General features: G+C 37.5%; 2 protein-coding genes across 5 annotated transcripts in view; one reads left to right on the top strand and one right to left on the bottom strand.

Moving 5' to 3' along the window:
- Positions 1 to 11,645, top strand: part of LOC106614734 (cyclic nucleotide-gated channel alpha-3) — a 263,421-nt gene that overhangs the window by 142,097 nt on the left and 109,679 nt on the right. The gene's annotated exons all lie outside the window — the stretch shown is intronic.
- LOC138855657 (uncharacterized) lies at positions 187 to 1,531 on the bottom strand. The gene has a single exon (XM_070108178.1). It carries the CDS (start codon positions 1,348 to 1,350, stop codon positions 199 to 201), a length of 1,152 nt encoding a protein of 383 aa, XP_069964279.1. The 5' UTR covers positions 1,351 to 1,531; the 3' UTR covers positions 187 to 198.

Below are 11,645 nucleotides of genomic sequence, written 5' to 3'. Positions count from 1 at the left end.
ACTAAATATGGAAAATATATATGACAAAAAAATAAATTGGAGAAGATGTGATATATGAGAAGTACCAGAAGTCCTAGCTACATGAAAGACATAATCATATTTTTTTTGTCATAAAATTTTTTTTTTCTATTACATATAAAATTTACATTAAATGTGTATATATTTTCTTATATAAAATACTATATATTTCATACAATGTTACGATATTTCGATGGGATTGTATCCTTTTGCTTTGGCTAATTTCAAAAGTCTCCTTGCGACAATGTATGCAAAAGCGTCATAGCTCATCTCAGTCTTTTCCGTAACGTAGTACTGGATGTCGTAAAATTTGTTATCGTCCAAACGGGGTCGGCTTTTGCAATCATCGTCAAGTTCCAGTAGCGTAAATCTGCGGCTAAGCCCATGTGTCTCAAGTACGTGCAATGGAAATACAAGAGAGAGCAAATCGTGTGTCGCTTCCAGGGCGTCTGTCCAATCAATTTTCTTCAATTCATTAAATGGTACCATTGTACCTTTCGGTCCTAGTTCCATATAGACATCATCGTCTGGCTCTCGTTGTTTTGATGTAATCTTGTGCTCTATTTTGTAGAGCTCGATCTGTTTCATTTGGTCATATGATGTGCTGAATATTTTATGTATAGTGCCTCCGAAGCTAATGCTATCGCTGTTGGTGGAAATTTCTGGGACGACATTAAACGTTTTTTCAACTGCGATGGCTGTGGCTGTCGCTATTGCTGCTGACTCTTTTTCTACCTTCCTGCTAAAGTCTATTGGTGCATCGGGCGTTTTGTTAGTGTTCGTGTATTCCAAATTGACGACGCAATAATTCGTGTAGTTTGTTAAGCTAATTGGCTCTTCCTGAATAGGGTTATTGGTCAGTGATATCTTACGTTTATTTCGGTTGGGTGGCACTGTTTCCATCCCCTCGTCATTGTCATACGTAACCTCACAAAGCATAGCAGGGAAAGGTGAATTGTCATTGGGAACGTCAACTGCATGACTTAAGAAATTGACAGCCTCACTTTTACTAACTGCTGGCGGATTGAGATGTCGTCTTTTTATTGCCAAATTTAGAGGTTCGTCAGGGTTGTTTGGTTCGTCATTTTGTGAATTGAATGCCTCGCGTTCTGAAGCTTTTCGCTTTGGCGCTAGCAACTGAGAATCCTCTGTGGATACACCATCTATATGTGGTGTTACAAAATTTTGAAATTTTTGGTTCGGTTCATAATTATTCGATTGTCTTTCCATAACTGCATTCATCAAAGACATATTGGTCGGGAGTTGATTTATTGTATTTGATAAATTTAATTGAAAGCTTTCGCCATTCAGACGAAATTGTCTCGCACTCATATTTTTGTCCCGAATACGGCTTAAATTTAATGAAATTATTAATAGGTATTACCAAATTTGATCTAAGTTTAATGTTTATTGGCGTTTAAGTTTCTTTATTAGCAAAAGTGATGTGTGAGAATAACATTATAAAACTGGCATGACGGTATGACATTTACGTTCTCTTGAGCGCGTAACACCCAAGCGAAGAACTAAAGGCAAAAATAAAAAAACAAAAGAGTTAAGGAACAGAAAAGTAAAACCGATGTGTTAAGGAAGGTAAAGCATGCAGGCAGATGAAAAGCTGTAAATTATCGAGACAGTGCTAAATGTAAATGTTAGCCAAGGTCAAATATTATAAATACAATTTTTTTTCTCTTTATCTTTCTTTTTCCCTCCCTCTGTCTCTGGTAATTCTGTTTTGTTAGTACATTTCTAACTCTTCGACTTTGTCATCGTCTCTCCGCTCAAATACTCTCTATTATTTCCATAACTTGTTGCTCTACTTAAAAATCTTTGAGAATCTGATACCTGATTACCAAATCAAGTATGTCAGACTTGCTTGCTACTCATTATTAATCATCAGTTTAAAATACCTAAAGCGAGGTCATTTTATTGGTATAATAATGCAATTATTACCTAAAAAGGTGAGAAGTGTGCGAAACTGTTTTTCATTGTATATTGAGGTTAAGGTAACATCATAAATCCGTCAATATTTTGTTAATGTTTTAGAATTTTTTGTTTTCTTTTACTTGAAGGTCAGAATCGTTCTGAATTTTCCTTTTTTTAATATCATTGAAACATTGTATATTATTATGCTCTTCTTCTGTTAGATTATTATATTTAAAGGTCAAAGATTCGTTTTCAATTTCATAAAGTGTATACACATGTAATTATGCATATAAAACTGCGATTAGTGGAATTTAGTGGGAAAATGTTATTTTCTACCCCGAAAAAAGCGTTTATGTTAGTAGCTCATTTTTTCAGATAGTATTCATCGCTTACATTTTCTATGCCTAACATCTGATCTACATTGACCTGGACTATACAAATATTTATTATCGGATTCAAATTTTACTTTTCATAGGTCTCGGCTAGTATGGCTTTCAGTAATTTCAGTGCCTTCAGTGAATTTTTTTGTTTTCGGTTTCGGCACATTTTTGGCGCTGCATTCGGTAGATTGTTGTACAGTTTCGACGTCAATTGCACAAACCAAGGTGTCGTCACCATTTGCTTGATGTATACAGGGTCCTCTGCTATGTTAATTAATATTGATATTTGTAATAAGAAATACCATAAACCGTATTTTGTTTTAATGCTCAGCCGTATGTTGTACAGTGTAATGAGTTTAAAAAGGATTAAACTCAAACTTGAAAATTTGTAAAGAAATTAAAAATTTTGTTAAAAAATTTAAGTATTACTATGGCGAAAACTCTTTTAAGCTTTGTTGCTTGTTAAAGTTCTCTTTACGTTAAGGCTAACAGGGGAATAAAAATTATATTAAAAATAATTCAGAAAGTTAACGAAAAAATTAAGAGTTGAAAAAAAAAACGCTTTTGCGTACGTGCTGGCATGCTGCCGTACGCCCAACCAGTGTCCGATTGCACGCAAATTCTCAAATGTCCTTTCTTACATCCTGCCACCATTTCGAGCAGCCGGTTGCTGCACTCTCTCTCTGCCTTTTGACAAAAATTTATGGCGTAATTGTCTTAAGAAGCAAATTAAGCGACGGACGCTTGATGCCCACTCAGCGTTTTCGTTTAAGAGGATTACAAATTTGTGTGTTTGCCACGCTGTCCACCAACGTGATGAGTGTAGTGTGGCAGCAACAAAAATGGCAATTTGCTCGCGAATGTCTTTGTGTGACTTTATTTAATTTATTTGTGTTTGCTCCACGCGGCGAGTGGGAAATTTTAATGAAAATGAAACGATAATTTGAAATGCTTAAAGTCGGTGACCAGAAAAATTACCATGAAAATGTAAATGAAAATGAAAGTTGCGGAATTGTGGAAAAGTGGAAACAGTGAGTGAAAGGGTGTGAAGCATAAATTAGCAAATGCCAAGAAGTAACTTTTCGCAAAGGATATTTGAAAGTAAAATTTTTGGTACTTCTATGGCACGCTGCATATGCCAACACAATGCCACATATTGCACACACACACACATACATACAATTTCCTGGTGAAAGCCTGCAATTGAAAATTCTTATCACGTCGTTGCATCAAATTACTCTCCCATATACACAGATGCATACACACACGTATACTCCACACACACACATATACACATAGGCGGAGATAGTAAAAAAGCACAGGCGCATAATCAAGTTTGCACTGCGGTAAGTGACTGTAAGTAACTCGGAGCGCCTGTTGGCTGTGTGGTTGCTGCGGCTAGCCGCCTGTCGTACCGGTACTCTTTTCTCTGTTTGTGTGTGTGTATGTGCGCATGTGTGTAAATATGCATGACGAAGTGCCGCCGCTATTTGGCGGATGCCATCAACACGCATCAGCGGCGAAACTGGCGCATCAGCAACGCAATGAAGCTGAGTGAATTAGGCGCATTGCCTGTGTTCGCCTGTTTGCATGTGTATGTGTGTGTGTTGCACGGATCTCACAACTGCCACGAGAAGCATGCCACCTAGTAGACCAATAATACGCCATCCAACTTTGTTGCTATTGCCTTTACCTCGCTTAAAGGCTTGAAAAACAAGCGCATTAGTGCGCCACTATTCACGCAAGCCTTGCTGTTGTTGTTGCTGTTGTGCTGATGTGAACGCATCAACACATTTGCAGGCGATTTTCATGCAGTTGGAATTATAGCGCACGCTTGCTGAGCGCCTAATGCAAAAGTGGCGAAAATGTGAAAAAAGTGGGCGGGCAAAATTAAATGGAAAGGTTGCCAGAGTGTGTGTGCACATGCCACAAATGTAGCCCTGCTTGATCAGCACTATCAAAGCCAAGGTTTTGAGAGAGTTCACTTTTACATTGCATTACTGCCATGAAGCAACTGTGAGTGCATGTGTGGGTGTGTGGGCGTAAACGGAATTACTTGCTCGATGACCAAATGAAAGCAAAAGGTGGGATTTTTCTACAACGAATATTCTGTTGCTGTTCTTAAGAATATTGCATAGCTTCTATCGGGGCTTTGAGCGCGGAGACTGAATCAAGAAATTTCGTAAGTGAAATAAAACTAACATGATCAGAAAGTTGCGTAAAATGTTTGCATACTTTTAGGCATATTTTCGTATATCTCAAGCGGAAGAAATAACTTGAAGAGCAGGGTGATGCAAAAATAATAATATTTAAGATACATTTATTTTAATGGCAAATGAAAATATAGAATTTAATTAATAAAAAATAAATTACTCAATATTCGGAGTTATAACAGTAGTAACGTTATTATTATTTTGGCAAATAGCAACCCAACCTTTTGTTACAGTATCTCGTTTGAATTGAACAATACAATTGAAAGTCTGTATTTCAATCGGATTATCAATGTTAATAAATTTCCACTTATCTTGGCTGGCGATTTCAACAATAACTTCGCTCTTCGCTTTTCTTTTGGAAAAATTTAATTCGAAAATGAATAATGATCCACAAGAATCCACAACAAGAATATACCCTTTACGTGGTATTTTCCAGTTATCACCTATAGTTTCAGTCATCTTTCACCGGAAATGTGGGCGCAATTGCTAAACGTCAAAACATCCTGAACTAAGGCAACGGTCAAAGTTCAGGAGGTCTGACGCAACAATACTGCATAAAAAATAAATAAATTATTATAGTTGCATAAGTTGATAAATGCTATGCAATAGCTTAACCGGCAGTTCTCGAGTGCCACACGTATCTTTTTGTTTTTTGTGGGAAAAAGAACAACAGGCTACCTTTATAATGGGTGAATTACCCGCTTTTTTCATATTAATAGTGAGACAAATTACGCGTTTGGAAAATAATATTATACCTGTGGGGGAAATTAGTTGCAAGATTACCTGAATTGAGTAGACCTTGGAGCCAATACTTGTAGAACCGTCATCAACAAACCGTGAATTCGAGAACAGACAGAGAAAAGTTTCTAACGTTTCGCAGCTGAACATAGCTGAGCATTTTTAGCGAAATTCGATTTCATTACATACACCGAATACAGCGGTTTTTCAACGTTTCGTATAGAATATTTGTACTATGATTCATGTTTTCTTGCTTCAAAATAGGTTTCAGTTTCGGCTAATGTTTTCTGAAATCAGAACAGAAGTGACTTAATGCCAGATCCGGGCAGTATACAGTAGAGGCGGAAGCAATTGGAATACAAATTTATGCTATTTTGCTATCAATTTATTTCGTTTGTGACACTGTGTATCGTTCTTATATTGTAAGCCTGAGTAGCTTAGACTGAGTTTATCAGGGAGCAGAGGTTAAATGAGATTTTGTGAAGAGGACAGGTAGTGCAGAACTCAATTTGAGGTCCACTGAGTTCACTGTTTCCTGCGACTACCAAACTTTTTTAAGAACATTTTATTATTATTATTTTTTTTTTTCGTAACCGTTATTCTTTGAGTATCTACATAAATGCAGCAAAAATTCAGAAGTTTATTCAAAGTTTCCTTTTTTTCTACAAATGCATTTACTCAAAGTAGTTGTAAATGTACGCATACATACAACCACTCATAGGTGAGTGGCGCGATGTCAACGACAACGCAACGCCGAAGGCTAAATATGTCAGCTGCTTGTCAACATGCAGTTACTTAGATTGCGCAAGCACACTTGGTGTACACCTTTATTTGGCATATCGGCTGCTTCGAATAACCTTACTACACTCAGCCGCATCAGCCGGAGCCAAGGAGGTCCGCGGCAGCTGGACAGCTGTTCATTGTATGAATATGTTCAATATGGCGACTGATGAGCGCATATGTATGCGTTCAGTTTAATTGTGTGTGCGTGAGTAGACAACATTTGCTTACATTCTGTCGTTACTTCTTCGCATTGCTCAGGGCGCTGACGTTGACAATGACAACAGCTGCGGAGAGTACGATGACGATGGTGCCACACTGATAAACACACATCCACACGAACACACATGATCACATGTGCGCAGATTTGCACATCCACAGCTGGCCAATCATATATGCAAAAACGTTTACAACGATCTCTGCTTGCTGCTTCACTCAGAGACAGTTGTAGTTGCTGTCACTCATTGCCTGTTTTGCATTGCTGCTGCTGTTGCTGACATTTCATCGCAAAAAGTCAACAATAACAGGCCAGCAGACCTGACTGCTTTGTTGACTGACCGACAAACTGTCAGGCCGGCTGGCACTTTTTGTTGCTCTGCTGCTCTTCTTGGTTGTCAGCGCCCGCAAAGTTCTGTTGTACGTTGTTGTCCCGTTAATTGTTTGACTGACCCAATTGAAATTTCAAAACATTGTCCTTACCGCTCGCCGCCCGTATCACCGCTGTCGGTTTGCATGTTCGGTGCCATTTTTGTTACTTGCATTTTTGGTTTATTTGCTTGTGTTGTTGTTGCTCTTATAGTTCAATTGTTGCCGTTTTGCCGCAAATGGTGTTTGTTTTACTCCTTTGTTGCTGTTGTTGCTATTATTGCTATTTTGGTGGCTTCGGCATTTGCCAGCCAGCCGTGCAACCATGGCAATAGTCAGCCACTTAGTCGACCAGTCAGCCTGTCGGCAGCCATTAAGCTAAGCCGCATAAGCACCCGCATACGCCGTGTTGCCCATTAAATGTTGCCGGCGTTGTTTTGTTGCGAAATTACATTATTTGCACTTATTTCTGTGATGTACTTTTTGCTTTTTTTTCACGCCACATATATTTTGGCTCTGCATGCTAATTGCAATAATTTTTTTCTGTGGCGCGCGTTAAGCCAGTTAGGCATTAAACGCTGGCCGCTGGTTGGCAAGCTGCAGCAGATACAAGCGGCGGAAACCACCAGCAACGCCTGATTTACGACATTGGCGGTGATTTCCTGGTTGGAATGTCTGCGTTTAAGCCCGGATTCAAAATATATGGAGGCGATGGTAGTATGTTTTCGTAAGGTTCTAGAGGTAATTGCTTTGCGGTTTTTAATGGAAAAATAACGGATTGAAAAAAGTATACAGTTTTGTAAATATGTTATTTAAATAATAGTTTTAAGATACGAAACTTTCTAGGATCTTATTTTTCGACATCTTCTTACTTTCAGCTCTATCTCTACAGTTGAGAGCTTCTCAGTAAAAACTCAAATCTATCAAATTTCGTAGAGAGAATCTATTTCGACCCTATCTTGAATGAAATATCATCTGTTCTTATTACTCTAGATTAGTTCATGTTAGTCTGATAGGCTGATGAGCCATGCATAGACTAGTTTTGGTTCTTTGCGATACCAGATGGAGTTGTGTTACGGAGTCCATGAGGTGTAGTCATTTTTTGGGAAAACTGCAACTTTATGGCGTCACCTACGATACTTCTTGTAGTGTCTTATACTGTGCGGCCCAAAAGCTGAAAGTGTTGCCTTTCTCATACGGGCCAAGTGCACAAAATATGATCCATTGTTGCACCAGAAGTCTTCTCGACCAGTCGAGTGCGACCAGTTTATTTCCAAACTACTATTTTATATATGACTTTTGCAATTTATTCTCAGGTGGATCGTTCCATCGCATTTTGGTTTAGTTGCCATGCTCCTGCGGTGTCGTATAGACAATGCATGGGTTTACCAATGTTGATCACGTATTAGGGTGACAGCCATATACCACTCCTTGTAATCTCGTCCACTATCTCATTGCCCTTGATGCCTTTGTGACCTGGCACAATCTAGTGAAAGGCGCTCCGAAAACGAGTCGAAACCGAAAAAAACCAAAGCTCGCTAAAAGCACTCTAGGTCGTCTTAGGCGAGGCCTATACTATGTTCGCACCGAATTGAAATCCTCTTGGAAACACAATTTGTGGATTGTGGAACCGAAGTCGCCCTGACCGACATTGTGTGTTTTCAATGAGTTTTTATTGACAGTTCAGACATCTATTTGTTTACATTTATTATGCAACAAAAAATATAATAAAATATGAAAATATAAAAATAAATTTTCACTTCATGCCGTCTCCTCCTCTCAATAGCTCTGCGTACGTCTTTCTCCAATCAGTGGATAGTTCTGAATTTAAAAATGCAAATGTAAATTAACAGTACTGACATATCAAATGTGAGTATATTGGTGAGCCCATCAGCAGTTTCTTGTAGGGTACGTTTAGGCCAATTATGCAGTGTAAACAAATTGTCAACTGACATTTAAGGCTGGCAAAATATGTCTTCTAATAATATCGATTAAATTAGAGCAGGCACCGATTATAATGAGTGGAATGTAAGTTTTCAAGGGGTTTTCAGCGATAACTGTGTTTTCGTTTAACAGATTTTGTATGGATGAAAATACAAGTTTTCGCGTGAAAACCTCTTTTGTCTATGAAAACACGAATTTTGTGTCGGTGCGACCATAGTATTATAACAAGTACATGGGAAATTGGATTACGTGTTGGCTTATGCTTGTGTTGGCTTAGAAACCTATTTTGTAGACGACAATAAAGTTACGCTATTTTTTGAGAGTTTCGATAAAATTTTATTTTAGATTGTATATACACTATACACATCTGAAATGAACACTTCTTAATCACGACCAGTTTGTTCTATTTTTTTGAGTTTCTTTTTTAGTAATTGATTTCATTGTTGACTTTTAAAATTATTTAAATTGAGTTGAAGTTTTCGTGCATAAAAGGGGAACTTCGTCTAAAGTAATTCATAGCTCTAAAGTCAATATTCACACACAATGACACTAATCGACATATATAGGTATATTTAATATTTTAATTAGTGAGTTCAATTCCACACGAGTGCCTGCTCCGATTGGTATCCGCAGAACGCTAAAGTCCGCGTTTCTTTGGCGTAAGTATTGTGGCTAAAAATAGAGATTTCTAAATGTCGGCATCAGAATCACGCTTAAGAATGAATTGCAAGAATTTGTAGTGCTAAATTATGCTAGCTACGCATCCGCATACCAAATGACAGCTGAATAGGTCTGGAGAGACGCACCAATGAACGCTGAGGTATTTAAAGTTGATAATCTAACAAGGCTTCCGTGATGAGGGGAAAATGCGCGGCCACTTTGTATTGTACATTTGGCAAAACAAAGCAAGAATTATGTAAAAAGAGGAAGACATCAGAAGCATAAACAACAACTATGCAATTTTAGGTATAACATCCGTGACCGTTATGTGTTGACGTGGTGTGAGGCAAACTTTTCAGTTGTCACTTAACGAATTGTTTGTGAGTGCCATTTAAAGCAATTGCTTGGTTGGAGAGTTGAAAAGTTGAAGAACTCGATGGTTCAGTGTGATTGAAAGCTTGGCGACAAAACACCGAAACAATACGAAGCACACAACAAAAAGACGCAATGCAAAAGAGCGATAAGGGCAAAGACTTGGCAACTTTGCATGACAATCTCACAAACACCAACATACTAACATGTAGTGTATGTGTGTGTGTTATTTTAACAAATGTGCCGTGTCTCCGCTTAGGCTGAGCAAACCAATGGAATATGTGCAAGAATTTGCCAAAGCGTTGGCAGCTGTTTAGTACATAGTTGTTAAGGCTGGGGGTGAAAATGATGGGAGCAGCAAACTTTAAGATGAATGCCTGATATGCTTGTTAAGCTTTCCACGCACATTAGCGTACGCAGTTACACACATACACACTAGTCAATATAGAATAGTATTGGCTTGCGTTGTGGACTTCTCGTGAACGTTGTGCGGAGTCAAAGAATAATGGCGGAAAGCTACAAAGCGCACATTTGAAATTTTTTTGACTGCTCTCACATACAAACATACACATACATTGGTGCGCTGAAATATTTTTAATGCCGAACTGGAAGCCAACAGATGGGTTTCGAACGTGTGTGTGTGTGTGTGTGCGTGAATCACGAATTGTTATGTTTACAACAAGTGCGCTGACAGAGGGGGCCATTCTAAATAGACATCATAAGTAGTTAGTTAGGAGGTGTTGTTTTGTATATATGAAGTGATGGTGTGTGCATGAAATGAGAGTAAGAATTAATGAGCTGCAATCAATGTTTGTAAGCCAGGCAGCATTTTTAAATAATTTTAAATGAATTATTATTTTAATTAATTAAGATTCTATTAAGATTATGAAATCAGGAAGGTGAAATAAAAATTTCATGAGAAAAATAATTAAAACAAGTATAATTGAATAAAACTATATAAAAACAAGAGAAAGCGTTAACTTCGGCTACATCGCAGCTATAATACCCTTCAAAGGCATTTCTTATAGTAAAAAGAGTATAAAATGATCTTTATCTTGATATTTATCAGTCAGTTTGTATGGACAGACACACGGACACGGCTAAATCGACTCAGCTCGACACTCTGATCATATACTTATATTTTTTTTAAGGGTCTTCGACGTTTCCTTTTGGGTGTTATAAATATTGTGGTAAACTTAAGATATCCTGTCCAGAGTATCAAAAACTAAAGAAGCGTCATTAGTTCAAAATGTCAACCGATTGCGCTTATTCTATTTATATTACGTGTATAGCTAATACCTCTATTTTCTTTCATAGAAATACCTTGCTTTACTATCTGAACAAATTTGAACCGGACAGACAAAAAAAAAGTAAATTATTACATATTTTAATACAATATATTAAATATTTATTATCGCCTTCAAAATAGGTTTTTGAGTTAAAACAAGCATGCCAACTCTTATTCCAACTTTGAATCTATTCATATCCACGTCTCGTCCTTAGTAAAGCTGTGTTTGATGAATATAGGGATCTCAGCTACATTGTCAAGCATCTCTTTTACTTCCGCTATTTGATGACGTTTTTGCAAAAGATTCAGATATTTTAAAACGAGTCTAGCATTAACACGCTTCATACTCAAAATATTAACTAAAATATGTTGAGTCGATACAAAAGAGAAATCAAAAACTAAATCCGTAACAAAATCCATTATATGGTTTGATATGAACTTAGAATGAACTTAAACTATTATAGATAGTTGGCACCACACAAATATCAAAATAAATGTATTGAACATTTGTGTATGTAAAAGTTGAAAAAGTGGGTGCCACGCTAGCTTACAAACAGCTTAAAATCAACTTGTTTCCTGTTTTGTCCTCTCCTCTTCGCAAAGTCTCATTTAGCTCCAGCAGGCTAATAAATTATTGTATGGTGGGCTCAGGGAGGCAATATACCCCCTACTCGAATTTGTGATTACGGGAATTTCACTCTCCCTTCTATTGAGGGCTACGCATTCCAGAAGCAAGGTATTTGC

The sequence above is a fragment of the Bactrocera oleae genome, chromosome 4 (genome assembly GCF_042242935.1).
Source record: "Bactrocera oleae isolate idBacOlea1 chromosome 4, idBacOlea1, whole genome shotgun sequence".
In the NCBI taxonomy this organism is placed as follows: domain Eukaryota; kingdom Metazoa; phylum Arthropoda; class Insecta; order Diptera; family Tephritidae; genus Bactrocera; species Bactrocera oleae.
The sequence above is the reverse complement of the archived record's forward strand: the minus strand, read 5'-3'. Positions and strand labels throughout refer to the sequence as shown.

Excerpts from the sequence above, each read along its gene's own strand:
- LOC138855657 (XM_070108178.1), bottom strand. The coding sequence starts at position 1,350 with ATGAGTGCGAGACAATTTCGTCTGAATGGCGAAAGCTTTCAATTAAAT.